Source organism: Zootermopsis nevadensis, unplaced genomic scaffold (assembly GCF_977971745.1).
Source record: "Zootermopsis nevadensis isolate Lab colony 2312 unplaced genomic scaffold, Znev_1.0 Znev_ptg000027l, whole genome shotgun sequence".
Classification (NCBI taxonomy): Eukaryota; Metazoa; Arthropoda; class Insecta; order Blattodea; family Termopsidae; genus Zootermopsis; species Zootermopsis nevadensis.
Genome location: NW_028259159.1, coordinates 1,615,469 through 1,634,459, shown reverse-complemented (window position 1 = coordinate 1,634,459; position 18,991 = coordinate 1,615,469). Strand labels below are relative to the sequence as shown.

The following is an 18,991-nucleotide window of genomic DNA, read 5'->3' as shown; positions in this document are numbered from 1 at the left end:
AGTGTAGAAAGGTGTGGGATACTAATTGTGACCCCATGTACTTGTCACATTTCTTAAGAACAAGCACAGGGCAGTAATCTCCCAGTCTTTCTACATTTTTGCATGACAGCTCTTCACATTGACCTTTCTTCAAAGCCATATGAACTAAAGAATCTATGTCATTCAAGTCTAACCTCTACAGGCCTCATAGCCATACTGTGGATGTTATAAATTGTAGGTATGGAAATACAATTGTAATGTTTTTCACAAAATTATTAGCTATCATGTAAAAATATGTGAAACAATTATGATTCCTTAGTACTGTAATATTACTGTCTAAATAATATATATCACATTTAATTAATGATCTGTCCAGTACAGTACCTAATATTAAGGCAATATTCATTAATCATCCTTTGCAAAACATTCCTGCATAAGAACTCTTTCAAGTTGATATTAATATGCAACATTGAATGTGGCAATGCAATAGAGGTATATGTGAATATGTCATGTATACAAGAACTCCATGACTGCAAATAGTTCAGCTTTTCTGTATAGCCTTAAATGTTTGGCAATGTCTTTGAAAGTATAGCTCAAGATGCCAGACTTGAATTCAGTAACTGCAGAAAATTCAGTCACACAGCCAGATTGACGAGAGCTGAGAGAACTGATTTATATCAGGAGAAGGTGTCCATAAAATAAGCACAAGGTAGAAGGAACATTCTTATAAGTGAAAAGATATATATAGAATTTTTAATATTTTACTATCATACACATCAAGCAACATTGTGCATAAAATATACATTAATATGCTGTGAGAGAAAGTCTTACAAAATAAAGTAACAAAGCATGATGTTCCACCATATTCAACCTTTCTCGGCTGTGCATCACAGTAGCATACAGTAACTGTTAACCCCAGAGCTAAAGTCTGGCCAGCAGCCCAGTATAAGGTATTTAAGTTCCTTATTCCAGTTCAGTAAAGGTTAAATCAACACGAATGTGTACAAATTCTTGGAAACAAATTCTCAGCTATGCTACATCTATACAGTTCCATAAAGTAAATTTAACAATTTCATGCCAACATATTTTGTGTTTGTCATCACGCTTCTCCTGTACCTTGACTGCTGTGTATGTCACTTAATCTTAATCAGTCTTTAATAAAAAAAATACAGAACACAACAAATCTTGGCCCATTTATTGTAAACATATTCAATAAATTTAGCATACCAACACTGATAATCCTCACACTGTTTGCAGTCTTTTAGAGAATTTTACATATAATATATATATTTGAGTAGTCTGTAATTGATTAACATTATCCTCTGAAACTGCCATAGTGTTCTAATTTATGTTTCATTCGGAGAAGAATTTGTTTCCATCTTCACAGCTTCAGGGTTAGCTCTTTGCTTATCACATGCAAATTTTTCACTGTTTGTATCAACTTTTGCTACCCTTACAGAAATCACTTCTTCCTGCCTCGTCAAACTGTCTGAAACTATTCCATCAACCTCCGGTTTAATGTTAGCACACACCTTCTCATATATTGCACTTTCAAATTCCATTTCCTTTTCTTCATTTACTGTAAGGTCTGATCCTACATTTGAAATACTGTTAACTATGTCCATTGCTTTGATTACTCCACCATTGTCTGTTGAAACAGGGGGACTACCTCTCATTAGAGGGACACCAGGATTCATATCCTGTTCATTTGAAATATTCATTTGAAAATGATCATTGAAAGACCTATTGGGAACATCATCATGTTCTTCCAAATTTTCAGTTCCACCTGTTTTCATTGTAACCAGTTCTCCTGCTACAATGTTACACGCTTTGTAAGTTTCAGTACCACAGTTATTCCCCACAGTATCATCACCATCATCATCAATTTCTCTACTAGAAATGCTAACAGGCATGTAAACAGGGGCTCGTGAAGTACCTGTGACAACTGTGTGAGATGGTGTGTTGGTATTACTGGCTGCTGAACGAGATGGTGAAATTTCACCCTTGGTGAACAACTGAATGGGTCGCTGAAAACCCTTAGACTGGTGGAATGGAGTACCGATTACTTCACACTGAGTGAAACCAACTTCTGATGAAAGAAGATATTCTGTAAACTTCTGTGGGAATAACTCGATGTTGTGGTAATTCTTGAAGATGGTCTCCTGAAATAAAGTCAGTACAAATATAAGATAACAAATCTGAGTTACTGGCCACCAAAAAAAGCTGGAACATACATAATATTAATGCAACTGAACTGGAATGGATGACTGTAGTTTGATTCCTGGCAGGGGCTGGGATCTCTCTTCAGCACTGTATCCAGAATGATTCCAGGACTCCATCCAGTTTTTATCAAATAGGCACCAGTGTGGCTCCTTCCCTCCACCAAGTGCTGACATTAAGAATGCCAGTATAATAATGCTACAGAAGAGGAAACTTAGCATCTCAAATTCATTTAAAAATCATTCCTAGGAAAAGAAGACATCTGCCAACAATGAGATTAGTTTGTGTATCATAACAAAAACATATTACTTGGAGAGGGTACATGAACTATGTTTTAAACTTTTTCATATCAAGAAGTAGCAGCTAGTTAATGCAGAATTTTCACTGACCAGTAACTACAGAAAGGACACTGTAACAGATGAACAACAGTTTCATACATAGATTTAACAACCTGCTGACACATGCAAATAAAAACACTTTCTCACTTAAAGTATCATTTATCAGGATAAGATACAAAAAAAATCTTTAAGAATTTAATGAAGAGGTTAGATCAGAGGTCAATCTAAATTGTATTAAGGAACTCAAACTGAAATCTGCCAGGTGATCTGCCATCCTGACTGAGGTTTTGCAATGCTTTCTTCAGCCCTTCCATGCAAATCTGAAAGGCATCATATCTACTTCACAAATTTATTTAATGACATTCAGGAGCTCTGACTACACAGATTCACAAATTCATAACCCTTCTCACAATTCAACACTAACCAACCTCTGCAGTTGATAGTTTCATTATATAAGCTATAAATGAGCAATCACTATCAATCAATGATGCATCAAGCAGAAAAATATCTTTCTCATTTTGTGAACTGTTGTGTAGTACACATCTGATTATTCTGACTTCTCACGTTAGATTTTCCCAGTCTGTCCTGCTTCAATTGTGTTGTAATCACTGAGGACATTTCAATTCATATTACTACTCCAGGTCAATGTTTCAATTTTTTTCCCATCATCTATGGCCAGCTTGACCATCGTGACCCCATCTTGTGAAAGTACCACAGTGGTTTCACCTTGCCTTCCGTGGCCAGTCTTTTTATCCTCCAGACTGGAAGAGGTTGATCTATAGACATTTTGGTAGGACTCCTTGGATGAGGGATCGGCCCGTCGCAAGGCCTCTACCTGTACACAGGACAGCACAACACAGAAAAACGCGGACAAACATCCTTGGCTTGAGTGGGATTCGAACCCATGGTCCCAGTCACCAAGCGGCACAAGGCCCGCACCTCAGACCGCACGGCCACTGTGACTCCAATGTTTCAATGCAGGATATAAGCTATAATATATTATGAACTTGTGAAAAATGAATAAGATCCACAGTACGGCAAAGTTGGTAATGCAGCACTGTAAACTTACAGCTGTGCAGTAGAGGAGGTTCACCTCATTCCATGACCTTCAAACACCTAATTTCATGACACATCAGCCTGAATCTGATATTCTGAATCTTTGAGAAGCCTACTGATGCAACAAGTAAAGTTTTCTAATGTAATCCTAGGCAACTGCAATGAGATAATCTGAAGTCTGTATTATAGTTTTGAGTTGGTTCTTGGTTCTGAAAAGAAAAGGGAATAAACCTTGCCTCCTCATGCTCAATCTAAAATAAAAGCAATGGTGTCCCCCTATACATTCTTTATCCCAGCACTAGATGGGAGTGGTTAGCAGCATACCTCAGCCAATTCACTCCTCTAGAAAGGACCCCCAGTACCCAATGGAGAGGAGGTTGACTAGGCCCCAGAGCTGGTTTGGATGCAGAGGCCAGAAGAAAAATCTCAGCCCCATGCCAGGAATTACACCCCGATTGTCCAATCTGCAATCAGTCACTATACTGACTGAGCCACCCCAGCTCCTGTCCACTTACAAGCACCTGTTTTACTGTATCACTTATAATAATGCCTTCCATTCCTGTATGTCAGAAATGCATTCTTTTGACTAATTCTTCATTCTGTTACCTTTAATCCATATTATACTAACAAATTTAATAAATTATCAAATAATGAATTAATGTGAACTCACAGTCAGGTTCTTTTTTCTTTTATAAGATTCCCATGCTTGGGGTTCCAGGATGAGATGCCCTCCTGGTCTTAGCTGTAAGTACATGCGCCGAAATGCTTGCTTCAATCCTGTATCTCCCCAGTTCAGATGCATCCATTTGGTAATACTCAGGCACAATATGACATCAAATTGTGGCTGTTCTGTTGCCAGCAAGGAATCGGATTCCAACACATAATTACCCTGGGGGAAAGAAATTATTTCTGTACAGAATTACCCACAAACATATTCTAAACATAAAATCATATGATTTAATACTAGGCTGAAAGCCCAGTTCCAAAGTGCAAGTAAGGCCCCCTTATTGTGGATAAACATGGTCACCATCACTTTAAGGGGACTCATTAATGATTCGAGTGTGTCTGCCTGTGTGCCCCAAGGAGCATCAATGCCTATCTTAATAATTATTAATTTCCTGTCTTCAACAATATAAACATAGCACATCTGCAAACTTTTTAAGGTGGGAACAATAAATTAGTGCCATTTAATACATATTTATTTCTGTGTAATGATAAATCTTTAAAATGTAGTTTGATAATGATGTTGGTGGAATCACTGCAATGTGATAAGGCAAATTAGTATGGTGGCCTATTATAAAGGGCATCTGCAGTGTGAGTGATATTAAAAATATAAGGTTTGAACACCATGCCAAAGGTAAGTGATTTCAACATTTCTTTTCAATGACCAATGTATGTTAATCTTAATACTGTAATGAGAACTGTGATAAAAATGGGATATTATTATTCACATTTTGGTCATTATAATTAAATGCACAGTGACTATAGGTGATCTTCATGGAATTCCAAGTATGTTCATGCTCCTATTTTAATTTCCTAACATGTTATAATATGCAAAAGACTATGAGATTACCTGTATAAAAGTGACATTGTGTGGAAACTTCTTTGATGCAGAAGGGCTCTGTCCATGACTAATGCCTGGTATATCAACAGGACCATATACAATTGGCATTGAGATGGGAAAGAACTTTAAATCACTTGCTTGTTCTTGTCCACAGCTCCCACCTCCAGGTTCAGGTTCATCATTTGGTGGAGAGTCAGCATAGTTCACATAATGTCTTACATTCTTTCGAGCTATAGCAATAAGTTTTCTATCTATGTCCAAACCAACAACACTTCTTGCTCTAAAATCACGTGCCACTATCAAAGTGACATGACCAATGTTGCACCCAATATCAAGTACATCCTTATCTTGGAACAACTCCTTTCGTTTTTCAAAATATTTCAGACGAATGTCAACTTCATGCTGAGGATTTCGGTAGCCATAATACCTGAAAAGATAAAAAAATAAACTGCAAAACCTTCATCGCATATGAGAAATACTGAATTTACAACCACTGATTTAATAATCCTATTTAAACTGTAAACATGATGGTTTCATATAATATGGGAATATGATTACAAATGCTGAATATGTGAGGATCTGGAAGCAAGCAGTCAAACCCTATTTCAAGATAATATCCCTGCAACTGTCTAAAAAAGACTGAAGAAAACTACAGAGAAATGCTTGGCAGGAGAGCTCGTAATGCTTTTGTGATCCTCATCTGGAAACAGTAACTGTACTTTCATTTATAAAAGATAAAACAATAATTACAAATCTGAAAGCAAATGTGTGATTTGCATGAAACTGATAAGTGTATTTAGATATCAGTCAGATTCAGACTATCAATTAGTTCCCATACCCATTCAGACTGCCTATAATAGGAAACCAGTAACTACATGCAAGGATCCATAGCAAAGAATGGGATTTTCATTGCAACTACATTAACAATACTGAATCACTTACTTCAAATAGTTTCCATACTTGAAATAATCATTCTTCTTTTTGAAATTTGGCATTGGTTGTAGCTTTGGATCTTTTTTATGCTGCCAGTTACCACCTGGTCGAAATCTGTTAAACCTTCCATCAGTTGCTGGACCATCACCTCCCCTAGCTATATTTCCACCACCTCTGTGACCGTATTGTGGTGGCCTCTTCCATGCTCCAGGCTGTGGAATTACAGGACTCACAATCTTATCCTTTAAATCTGGCTTCCATTTTTTCTCAATTTTACTATCTTTACCAGAAGTGGAATCTTCAGGCCCCTTACGACCTTTCTTGTCCTTCTCTTTTATTGATAACTCAAGACTTAGTTCCCTTTTTGCAGGATTTTCTTGTATCCGAACAGGTGCAGCAACAATGTTCTCATTCGAAGAAGTAACCTTTTCTTCCTCCAAATTTTTGACCTTTTCATTGTTCATAATCGACACTGATCCATCCACACTGTCTTCCTTACATGATCCACCAGATGATGAATTGCGTTTTTTCTTTCTGTTCCGTGACTTCCGACCACGTTTAGTAGGAGATACAAGTTGTTGCTCATATTCTGCATCATCTTCACACGATATGAGGTTTAAAGGATCATGCAGATTTGGTGGAATGATCACCTCAATCTCTCCTTTACGATGTCGTGGAGTTGGTAGAGGAGATGACTTTGGCGTAACAGCATTCATTGCCCTGAATTAAGAGACAATATAATTAATCAAGCAGAAAACTATTTTAATAAAGCACCCAAATAGTGTAAAATATGTCAGTCTACATAGTACAATTTTACAAGCTCTTACATTATCCAAAAAAATTAATATTAAACATACCTATTAATTTCTTCATCTTGCAAGCTGTTCAAATTTAATGGATCATAAATGTTTCCTCCAAGAAGAAACTTCGTTGGTGGAATAATTGTTCCTTCCTTCTTCCTCCGTTTATAAGGAGGAAAAAATTTTCCACCTCCCATACAGAAACTTTGGATTCGCTTACGCTTGTAATTTCTCCCATCATTTTCATACTTGTGTTTCTTAGGGAAATATCCTGTAGCACCAGATGCAGATTTTCTCTGCAACCTTTCATTCTCTTTTGATCGTACTGCCTTATCCTTTGAAGCAGTTCGTTCTTCAGAACTATCAACTTTTACAGGTCTTTGCACATGTGCCGAGGACATTTCTGAAAGCAAAACAAAAATATCATTAACAAATTTAAAAGGCATTTCATACAGATACTGAGTCCAAGATCTCCAAATGGATTTATGTGTGTATTGTACAAAATAGGTCTGTTCTGCCATATATTTTGCAAACCCAATATAAGGTGGGATGAGAATATAAGGTTGTTCAAATATTCCAAAATGTTCGAATATTGTAACATAAACACAGTATAAAAAATTATACATTGGCCAAAAATATATGTTCCCTTTCTACTAATTTACATTTTACTAAAAATCAAAAACCATTCTTTGTGAAAATAACATATTTATTACATTGTAAGTGTCCACGTGAGTTTGTATACATGCCCTCGTCTTTTGATTAGCGCATGCGTAGTGGAACGTCTCCCTGCATCTTCAATACACCTAAAAAATTTCGATTTATAGCAGCTAAATAAATACATTTAATTGCATTCCTGAAGCTTGAACTTACCTTTAATGTAAAACTAACAATGATTTCAGAATCTTTGTACAAGTTCTTTCCTTTCTAAGCAGGATATCCTTGCAAAAAAGACTAAATTCAAACACTGCAGTTCCGTTCCTTGTCGAGGCACCTACCACCATCGACGATGGCGATACGTTTCTTCTCATCCCTACGCCCCTCCATTTCGCACAATTCCGGTTGGGTTAAACGGAAAACCCGAAACTGCTGAAAGTAGTATTGCATTTTCTTCCTGTCCAGTTCCAGATATACAAAATACTACTGCCTGATATTAGTCTTTTTTAAAGTGAATTTTAATATAAACATGCTTTATCTGTATTAAGCAGATATCTCACTATTTTGGTATGCCATATTTAATACTGACTTAAACACCCGCCATTGTATTCCGTTTCAAATTGTAACACAAAACTGATAATTTTCGCTACCACATTACGAGAGTATGAAATAGCGTAATATTTGCCATTCTTAACATTTTGGATTTTATTTTTAATATTACTAGGCATAAAAAAATTATATCTGCCGTCTTACTACACTGTTTTTATATTTCGCTAAATTAAGGTCGAATATGTTGTTTCGATTGTTGTAGAAACTCGGCAACAAAGACGTCTCTTGTATCAAGAACGCTGTAAATTGTGTTCTTGTATTTTGTCATATAACGTATTCAAGCAGTTTCAGTTTGGTACAACTAACATTTTGAAGAAATGTCACTTCAGAAAAGTAATAAGAAAACTTTCAAGTCTCCATTTAATAATTCACTAAAGCATGGTGCAAGTGTTCCAGAAAGAACGATTTCATTTCAAGAACATGAAGCCAGGACACAATGCCAGGTTATGGTAAGGCTCTTTTATTCTTTGCCCTTAATTCATCCCAAAATTCCAGTTAGCTGGCAATCGGGGGCCAGCTAGCCGCTAAAGACAATAAAATACTAATTACCGGAGACATCGGAAACAGCACAAAATATGCAACGATGACATTCAGATTTACTAAAAATTCTTGCACAAAGCACACATCTTACATAACATAGCTCACGACTTTAGCATGCAAGTTTCTACTGTGAAGACTAAACGGCTTTTCAAGGCAAAGACCAAATTCTGAGCAAGATTTGTATCTGTAACAAATTATTGAACACGATAACGATTTTAAGTACCTCGACAGCTTTCTATATCACATACAAAACTTAATAAGACTTCCTGAAAAAATCTAAATATGAACACTTTTATGGGAGTAATAACCAAAGTGTTTAAATACAGTTTATCTCAGAAACATACAAAAATTAATTTAGTTCGCAAACGAGATAAAAGCAGAATTACAGTAGTATAAATGGAATTTGTAAGAAGAGTAGGCTATACTCCTTACGGATTATATAACGAATTTGTTTATAATGAAGGAATTAAATGCAGAACCAATAAAGTCCTTCATAAAAAAAATTATATGGAATTTCTGTGTAATTATTAGAGCTAAATATTTCAAACATTGATGTTTTTAGTGCCAGTTCGAATCCTTGTGCAAGGCGTTATCAAATATATTGTTCGCTCTAATTATTCAACGTAAAAAACAATCTATCCAAGACTAGGTATTCCTTGTTCGGCCTACTTGCGTCAAGCGTCACAAGCACCTGAACCAATATTATGTTTATCACCTGTACAATAGTCCATAGTTATACACGTAACAGATTGATACATACCAAAATTAAATTCACCCAAATTTCAGTTTAGAATTCCTGCATTAAATTTCAGCGAAATCAGTCTAGCTGTTCGGGAAATTAATCATTCTTGACCGACTTATGTTCCACTGAACACATTTCTTGTATCATCATAATCAGCCTTCTAGGTGTTGGGTCTAATGGCCTGTTACGTTCTTATCCCAGCACTTGTAGGCTGGCCCAAAGATCTTGGTACATGTTAATGGGGAATTTTGAATCGGAATAAAATGCAGAACAAATACTGAAATTTAAAAAAAATATATTTTCTAAGGAATTCTATGTAATTATTAGAACTAAATGGAGGGACCATTTATTCAAATTCCCCATTCAAGAAATCATACAATAATTATCCCATAATAAAAAATAAAAATTACATAATGTCATGTCTTTCTCTACCTCTCAAAGAGATGGCAAACACTTTATCACAACTCTGCTGGATCACTATTATCTGAATAGGCAAGAGGTCTAATCCTACTAAACATAAATATTTGTCTGTCAAACACATAATTTATATTTAATTTCAGATTATCATGTAAATAATTTGATTATACTGGCATACGTTTCTGAATGCATACAATGTCGGATTCTCAAAAACAGAAAGAGCATTAAACTCCAAGTTGCCCGATAACTTTCACTATATATATATATATATATATATATACATGATCTTTATTTATGAGATGTAGACATTCTGCGTTGCATAAATTGTGTTTTATGCATTTTAACAGGCAAAAGATCCTCCTCTGATAGGAAAAAAGAAGCCAAACATCAAGAAGAATGAAACAAATGATTCCATAACACTCAAAAAGAATTTTAAGAAGGATGAAAACAAAGGAGAAACAAAGGTAAACAATTCTGGCCTTTGAATGACAACAACCGAGAACAATTTCAGTATTTCTCAACCCCTTCCTTATGTAATTCTTTCATAAAGAGAATGCATATGGGGAGGCTGTGTCCATCAATCCATCCATATGTTATGATTTTGAAACTACTACAGGGATTTCAATTATGGATCTAAATTAAAATTCATCTGGTAAATTTAAATTTGGTCTTATCAGTTCAGGATAACCCATTTACGTAAATCTCAAATCAAACTTTATTGAAAAAGTTTATTACATTGTAAAGTCTGAAGGGAAGACACTGCTCAGAGGGCAAAGATGGAGGATAATAGAAGAATGGATCTTAGGTAAATAGAGTGGAAGGGTGTGGATTGGATTCATGTAGCTTAGAATAGGAACTAGTGTCAGACTGTTGTGGACGGTAATGAACCTTCAGGTTCCATAAAAGGTGGGGAATTTCTTGACTAGCTGAACATATATCTGCGTCTGAAAAGAGACGGCGTACCTGCTTTTCCTATAACTTGTGATCAAGGATGCATAGATCATATAAATCAAGTGAGATCTACAGACAATTTCATGTAACTTGCTTCATGTGAAAAACAACCACAAAAATTTCTGTTAAATACTATTACCCTGATAATAAAATAACAAATCCTTACTGGTGTTTGTCTAATACTTTTTACAGGCACTCTCCATGACATCTCTTACTGACACTGAATATAATGAAATCTTTTCATCAGCTATTAACAGAGCCTTAACAGGAGGCATTCCTTCTCCAACCATGAAAAATAACACAGGAAATAGTGATGATGAGGATGAAATTGAGGTAAAACTGTATTTCATATTGCATACTAATTATAAAATATATTTTTTAAATTCTGATCTGTACCATTGTATTCTCAATAATTCAGTTATTAATTACCACTAGTACAATAGTTAAGTTTGAAACAAGTAGAGCAAATATAGGAACATAGAAGAATTAATGATGTTTGACCTTGTTATAGTGGCCATAATTAATAAATTAATTACAAATGATAATCTCTTTTCAATTAATGATTGTTAATGTAAAAGAACATGCAGGACTATTTCAGGAGTTGCACTATGGTTGTGAACCACACTGACTTTTGATACATGCATGGTATTTGAAGGGTTTGTTGTGTTCCTGTCTTCAGGTAATTGACAGATAATTTTTACAGTGAATTTTTATTTGTGGGATTATGACAGAGGTTATGATTTAACTAAGGAGCCAATCCTGAATTTATCTGGCACACAATTTGATTGTATGTTTTCATTGGCAATTAACAGAACCTTGAAAATAGTTATACCTTCTCTACTCCTGGGAAATAGCAATGATGAAGTTTAAACTGATGTAAAACTGCATTACCACAAACTAATTTAAGTCTGATAGAAGGCTATCTGATAGTATAATGGCAGCAAACCACCTAATGATAGTACTAGAGCAAACTTATAAAGACCACTGCACGTCAAAAGCACCTCAGACACTGAACACTGTCCATTACACTGTAACTGTGGTGTAATATCAGCCATTGGCTCAAAGCTTGATGAAATCACTTTTTAGGATTGTAGTAGTTTTACTGATATGAATAGAACACATTTCATTATCCAGTTTTAATTAAAATATTTCCTTGATTTTAAGATGCTATTGACTGTAAGATGCACCTTTGATTTAATGATAGGTTTTATTTGGAGGGGGAGGGTAAATATATATATATATATATATATATATATATATATGACAGTAGGAATTGTCATTATTCAAAAATAAAATGTATTTGTATTAATACTTTCAGAATCTTCTTTGTTGCTATCTTTGTGTTTACTCTTCCATGACTAGTGTTATGGACATGAAGATTTTCCTTGCACTTTATAATTTTTAACATCAGTTCTTAGATGCCACCAAATGTAAGCTGCACTCTGATTTCATAAATTTTAAAATGTGAAAATGTATGTTTTTTTTTAAAAACGAGGATATACAGTATATAAAAAACGTAGCAGCACTTTACATGTGAGAATAAAGTAAAGGGGAACAGGAAGGTGATGACTTACCTAACTGTGCATAAAATTTGCTTCTCATCCAACTTACTCTGTTCTTGTAATAACATTGTCACACAGAATAGAGCAGCTGTTCCTGAACCAAATGAAGCACAGTCACCTCAAGAAGTTGCTGAAAGACCAATGAAATATTTTAGAACAGAAGTTCAAGAAAAGGAAGCTTTTGCAAGAGAAGGAAAAGCAGCACAACCTATTAAATCCAATACCTATGTGTGTGAAATTACACCTACAAAAGATTCATTTCAGTCCAAGAAAACAAATTTTGAAGATACACAAGGAGTAACTAAGAAGAAGAAAGGTATTATTTCAACAAAACTTAATTATATTTTAGTAAATGTAAAAATGTAAATCAATACTTAATATCCCCTTTGTGCCTCTTCTATTTCTAGATGGCAATCATGTGACTAATTTTAATAAAGAATATCTGGCACAGTAATGATTGAAGTCTTTTAAATCTTGGGGAATAAAGAGGATAGTGCAAATATTGCAGTAGAAGAAATTAACAAACAATGAATAATTTACTACTGGTCTGTTATTTCTTAGTAGTGTTATTAATATCATGTCCTTACCACTCTCCAAACAAATTATTTAATGTGATACTTTTTCACCTCTCAGTTTATATTTCTCAATATGGTGGAAATAAATTAAAATCTGAAAATTATCTTCTTCAACAGAAGCTACATTGAGTCTTGCAAAGAAATCTATAAACATTTTCAGTTTTAGTCATGCAATATCTGTATACATAAACATCTTACAAGGAAAGTGTCTTTTTTGTATGATTATATGTATAAATGTCTGTTTGTCTGTCTACTTGGTTATTAATTTCATCGTTCAGCAGCATTGGATTTTAATTTAATACTGTGAGTCATAAATACATGTAAAGGTATAAAAATTTCCAATACTTTGAGAGCAATTTTAGTTTCAGTTTAATTTTTGACACTAATATGTACAGATTGTAGTTTCCAGATGTTATTACTACTTATTAATTAAATTTTAAAAATATATTTTCCATTCTCCTTTCAGCTAAGAAACTAAACCTATCATTCCTGTCAGTCCTTCCCAAGAATCTGGTACAAGGCCAGATGGATGAAAGTAATCAAGAACACTACAGAAAACATACAAATACAGATCAGAATCACAAGACTGCCTGTGAAGATACTGAGAGTGTTCCTAAGGTGAAGAAAATGCAAGTGAACCAGGTTCCAAAACCTCAAGATAATTTCTCCTTGCAGAAGTCAACTCTTAAAAAACACAAAGTTACTGGCATGAAAGACTCATCCCAGTTAAGTCAGCCCATTTCATTACAGAATCAAAGTGACAGCCACTCAAAACACAGTACCCTGTGTAGTCATCATTCTCAAGAGTGTGGCCATGTTTATAAAAGGAAACATACCCATGATTGTGGTAACTTTACACAACAAAGTAATATGCATCAGGATTCCATTATTCCAAAGTCTTGTTCTCAGACTCAATGTTCTCAGGCTATTCTGAGTCAGCCAGGACCAGAGCTGTCACTGAGAGAAAGATTGTTATGGCTTCAGAAACGGCGTAATGTGGGATTATGGGTACAGTGTTCCCGTCCAATTTGTAAAAAATGGCGATTCTTACAAGACATTCGTGATCCTGTTGATGTCCCTCAAGAATGGTTCTGTCACATGAATTCAGGTAATTTTGTACAATATTTACCATCACAGTAGATTAAGGGTAGATATTTGATTCCAAGAATACATGTATTCTATCTGCTAGTCTTTATGTAAAGGATACCAGAAGCTCATTCCCCAGTAAAGTGGCTGAGAATCAAGCTCTAGAATGTATGATGTCCTACTGCTTAATGAGGTATGAATTATGGTTTAGTCGCATATAGTAAACTTCACAAATATTCTTGAAATTTTAGTGATATACTTTTAGGACTACAATTTTAAATTATTGTTTCCTATTAAGCATCAAAGATCTTGTCAAGAAAAGTGACTAAACTTAAATAAGAGCATGTGTTTATATATGTACTTAACACTGTTTGCATTGTACATAACCCATCAAAAAGTGTCTTCTCCTCTTCCCATGTGGTTCCTTAACCAGATTCTCATTCATATGTAAAAATAAGATACATTTCATTAAATTTTGATAATATATATTACGCCAGACATTGTATTAGTTCCTATTACTCTTGGACATCAGTAGCACATAGAACATGGGAAATCAGTGAAACGCTATTGTTCATGGGCACGAATTTCACAGATCAACTGTCCAGTTTTTCCAGTTTATTTTTTGACTCTTAATTGTGTCACCGAGGGTAGAAAGTAAACACTTAGTTCTTGTTAGGAAAGCAAAACCAGTTTTTCTCTTATAAGACAAGTCATTCCATTTCTGTTTGCATTATTTTTCTGTTCCTTTTAGTAGTTAGTAGAACTTACAGGAAAGGAATTGAAATTAAATGACTATATATGTTAATTATTCTCATATTAATTTTTTTCATATAAATGTTCTTTGAACTACTTCAGACAAGAAGTACAATAGCTGTGCTGTTCCTGAGAAGCCCCCAGCACCATTAGAAGAAGAAGATTTAATTCACAATATCTACACAGCTGGCTCAATTGTATGGGGACGCCTTGCTGGTTTCCCCTGGTGGCCAGCAATGGTCGATGATGACCCTGACGTTGAGCAATACTATTGGCTCAACAGCTTCTCAGATATTCCTGTGAGTATTATTGTGTATGAAGTCCTTTTATGAACATTCAATTAATAAACTTTTGTATTAACACATTTTAAAAATGAATTTCATTCTTTTCATATGCATAATGAATGTCTGCTATAATAAAAACACACCAGATCATGTGTATGTTGGCTAAAAATCACTAGTTCAATCATCTCTCAATGTATCCATTTCTCAGAAAATATTTTATGATAATCCTCTGTATTTCTCTAAATGGTATGTCATAATATTTTATCTTCATGAAGTATAAACATACACTGGTTTTGTATACACTTTGTACTTATTTTTATGACTATTTAGATCATCTTTATGTTTTCAGACACATTACAATGTTGTGTTCTTTGATGAAAAAGATGTGACTCGTGCTTGGCTCACACCTGGTTCAATGAGACCTTTTACAGGTCATGAAAACTCTAAGGAATTAAGGAAAGTAAGTTTCCCACTCCCATATAAATTATTATATTATTTACTCCACTGTTAGTGAAAAGTCCATCAGTCAGTTCCATGTTAACCATAATAATTCACCTTGCTCCCATAATATGGGCATCATATCCCAGAGCATATAAATATATTTATTTTGTATTAAATTAAATGTTTGTTTGTAACTTTTTGCTTTTGAGTTCCTTTAAAAATAATCTAGTATATTTAAATATTTCTGGATTACTCAGTCTATATGTAATCTTACAACATTTCACCATCCACTGTATTAAAATACCAAATACAAATGCATAGGTGATAATGATGGTTGTTCACATTACCTGTGCTAATGTAAGGTTTGCCATCATGAATTCCTTTTTGCTCCACAATACAATGTTGTTACACTGGTTTTTCTCCTCTTTTTGTATGTTGCTATTTGCACCAGTTCTTTACTACTTAGTCTTTGATTGTTTCTGACAGACCACTGCACAAGGGAGAGATTATTCTAAAAGACTCCAAGTTTCCAAACTGCAAGCACAGAAAGCCCTGCCTATGGATGTTGGTGAACGACTTAGGATTTTTGGTTTCCTTGCTCGCTACAAGGGACCTATTGGATCAATCAAAAAGAAGAAACAGCAAGGTGGAAGGAAACCTGGTAAGTTCTTATAATTACTATAATCCTGTATTAATTTTAATTTTATAAAGGTGTTTTGAGTATAGCAAATTAAGTAGTATGGCAATGGATTTAGCTCAAATTCCTTTCTTTGGTTTCATATTCCTACAAAAAAACAATAATTCACGAACAGATTAAAACAAGGAATGGCAGATGTATGTTTTCACTGATAGTCTCAAAGAAGGCTGTAACAGTGAAATTTTCATGCAAAAGTTAAGGTTTATGTTAAACTATTTTTAATTGTTTTTATGTTTCTTCAGTTGAATATGAAGAAACATTTCCTCAGAAAAGTGATGAAGATGAAGCACTGGTTATTCACAGAGACTTGAAAGAAGGTAACTTTTATCATGCATCTTCTAATAGGTATCTTTAGATAAAAATATAAAGCCTAATGAAGAAAACATAAAGCCATAGTGAAGTGTGTACATAAACAATGTGTGTGTGATAGGTTGTCATTTTCAGTGACAGTGATGGTTTCTGAGAGAAGGGACTCTCTAAAGTAGGTTCCTGAACCATACACTGCTTTCTGTAATATAACATTTTATACACTACCAAAACTTCAAGTTGTGTGTTTGCATTATTGTCATATGGTTCAGTGGGCTGGAGAAACTCAGTTTTCTTCCCTTCCTTTGCTATGTAACTGTAGACTGTGTTATATTGAACTCCTTTCTAAAGTCAGTATCCATATTTTGGGATCAAAAATGGATCTGTGTAAATGCAAGTTCCATGTTATAGTACAGCATGTAACATGACAGTAAATTTTAATTTCTTGCCACGAATTTTAATTACATGCTACTTTGTGTTATTGCAGAAAAGAATAAACAAAAGCCTAAAAGGAAGAGATCAAAAAAATACAATATTTTAGAGCCTGCTGTAAAGAAAACAAAGGTGCAGGCAGCTGATAATGAAGAAAAGAAGGGAACATCTGAAGCCATAAATAAAATTTCTAAAACTAACAGCAATGACGTTCAAGAAAACAATGCTTCAAAGAGACCAAATCAGACTATCTTCAGTAGTTCATTGTATACTCAGGAACTAAGCAACAGAGAGACAGAGAATTCAAAAGACAAACACTATACTGACACAAAGACACTCAAATTTGATTCAAACTCTGAAGAAAGTCTGAAAGAAAGTGCAAAACAAGCAGAAGCTGCTTCATCAAGAACAAAATCTGTAAACTTGTTTTTATCAAAACGTAAGCAGCCTAGTACTAGTACAAGTAATGAAGGGAAGAAGGCAACAGATGAAGTGCAAATGCTCTCAGATGACGAGAGTGAGACACCTTTCAGTGTTGCATCTAAGCAAGGTGAAGATATAATGAATTTCTCACAGGATTTGTTTTTATCTCAGAATGTAACTACTGAACAAAATACATTACAGAAAAAGAATGCAGACACCAATAATGGTACTACGACTGTTATAGGATCAACACAGTTAGTTCTGCAGCCTGACACAAACAACCAAAGCACAACAAATAGTGCTCCTATAGGCTCACGTCTGAAATGTTCAGACAGTGTACCGCTTGTCCCTAACATCCAGTTCAATACAGTCCATACAGAAACAAATTGCTTAGATCATCAGAATGGTGATGCAGTTGTACCACAACTAAGTTCTGAAGATTATGAGTCAGTTGGTTTTGAGCCAGAGGAGTAATTTTGCACCTTTAAGGGAGTCTGAGATTTTAAGTTGCCATATTGACAGCTCCTGTGGAAATTCTCATAATATGAGATTATATTTTATTTGTACTTCAGGATAGTGTATTTTGTAACTCCTTGAATTAAATCAGTCTTATTAGGACTAAGTTAGTATTCAGTAAAGTATTCAAAGATTATTCTTAACCTAGCAGTTTTAGTTTACAAAAGTAATTTCTGGCCATGGCATAGCCATCTGATGAAATTGCCATATACCACAGGCTTTATAAGTGCATTTCTTATTTGTGTTACAATGTAAGTGTTCAATGTGAAATAATGATTACAATTATTCACTAATTTTTCAGTAATAACTTAAATACAAAGTTTTGTTTGTTTAACAATATGTGTTGTAGATTTCAAGCTGAATATGAAGCCATGAGTTAAGTCATTTTCCTGTTTTTGTTATCAAAGGACACTATAACAATTATAAAATATATGTTTTATATTTACAGATTAATATCAGTTAATGTTTGCAATGTTGTTTTTCAAAAGTTGTATTTTCTTTAATGAACTGGTGTGTATGAAATTGTCATCATATTCAGTACAAAACATTCAATACATGTTTTAAAATAATCTTTCAATATACATTTAAATACAAAGTTTTGTTAATTTAACAATAAATTCTATATATTTCAAGCAGAATATGAAGGAATGTGTTGGTCCTACACTGTTGTTATAATCAAAGGACCCTATATCAATTACAAAAAATGTATTTATATATTTACAGATTAATATCTTTTCATGTCTGCAGTGTTGTTTTGCAGAAGTTGTATGTTCTTCAATTAACCAGTTCATATAAAAGTGTCATATCTCATCTCATATTGTTTCTAAATATATCCAAATAACATTATGAGTATGGATTGTATGCAGTTATTAATTTGTAATAAAGAAATTAGTGTTTCTGTAACACTGTGGAATTTTAATATCCCTTCTGGAATTAATTATCCTGCATGATATTTTCAGCGATCTCTCTCAAGTGCTCCAAGTGAACATTGATGGTATATCTAGCAGAAAAGCAAGAAATAATTCTGGAGAAATGTTTTTGTAATGCGCATGCCTTTTGGCAGCACCAAATTTCATCTTCTTATCACAAATTGAAGTTGAAACATTTTGTCTG

At 34.2% G+C, this 18,991-nt stretch overlaps 2 protein-coding genes across 6 annotated transcripts; one reads left to right on the top strand and one right to left on the bottom strand.

The window, feature by feature from the left end:
- Window positions 1-710: 710 nt before the first annotated feature.
- On the bottom strand, window positions 711-12,395 carry LOC110828500 (7SK snRNA methylphosphate capping enzyme). Of its 5 annotated transcripts, none has more exons than XM_087356762.1 (7): window positions 12,378-12,395; window positions 6,948-7,293; window positions 6,100-6,810; window positions 5,167-5,584; window positions 4,264-4,482; window positions 2,235-2,368; window positions 1,902-2,141 (listed from the first exon to the last, which is right to left on the bottom strand). In XM_087356762.1, exons 2-7 carry the CDS (start codon window positions 7,289-7,291, stop codon window positions 2,042-2,044), a joined length of 1,926 nt encoding a protein of 641 aa, XP_087212888.1. In that variant the 5' UTR covers window positions 7,292-7,293; window positions 12,378-12,395; the 3' UTR covers window positions 1,902-2,041. The 5 variants fall into 5 exon arrangements, 4 of the variants coding, with proteins under 4 accessions (XP_087212886.1, XP_087212887.1, XP_087212888.1 ...); XR_015537316.1 differs by having other exon boundaries at window positions 2,002-2,141; window positions 2,235-2,397; XM_087356760.1 differs by lacking the exons at window positions 2,235-2,368; window positions 12,378-12,395 and adding an exon at window positions 7,761-7,919 and having other exon boundaries at window positions 711-2,141.
- On the top strand, window positions 8,289-18,781 carry LOC110828501 (uncharacterized). The gene is made up of 10 exons (XM_022061270.2): window positions 8,289-8,602; window positions 10,200-10,316; window positions 10,996-11,136; window positions 12,444-12,681; window positions 13,407-14,048; window positions 14,882-15,078; window positions 15,413-15,523; window positions 15,991-16,165; window positions 16,444-16,518; window positions 16,995-18,781. The coding sequence occupies exons 1-10, from the start codon at window positions 8,471-8,473 to the stop codon at window positions 17,834-17,836; spliced, it is 2,670 nt and encodes an 889-aa protein (XP_021916962.1). The 5' UTR covers window positions 8,289-8,470; the 3' UTR covers window positions 17,837-18,781.
- The last annotated feature ends 210 nt before the right edge of the window (window positions 18,782-18,991 follow it).

Coding starts and splice junctions, on each gene's coding strand:
- LOC110828500 (XM_087356760.1), bottom strand. CDS start 7,291: ATGTCCTCGGCACATGTGCAAAGACCTGTAAAAGTTGATAGTTCTGAA. Junction 6,811..6,947: donor CAAGATGAAGAAATTAATAG/GTATGTTTAATA, acceptor CTCTTAATTCAG/GGCAATGAATGCTGTTACGC. Junction 2,142..4,263: donor AAAGAAAAAAGAACCTGACT/GTGAGTTCACAT, acceptor ACTTTATTTCAG/GAGACCATCTTCAAGAATTA.
- LOC110828501 (XM_022061270.2), top strand. CDS start 8,471: ATGTCACTTCAGAAAAGTAATAAGAAAACTTTCAAGTCTCCATTTAAT. Junction 15,079..15,412: donor ACAGCTTCTCAGATATTCCT/GTGAGTATTATT, acceptor TTATGTTTTCAG/ACACATTACAATGTTGTGTT. Junction 16,166..16,443: donor GCAAGGTGGAAGGAAACCTG/GTAAGTTCTTAT, acceptor ATGTTTCTTCAG/TTGAATATGAAGAAACATTT.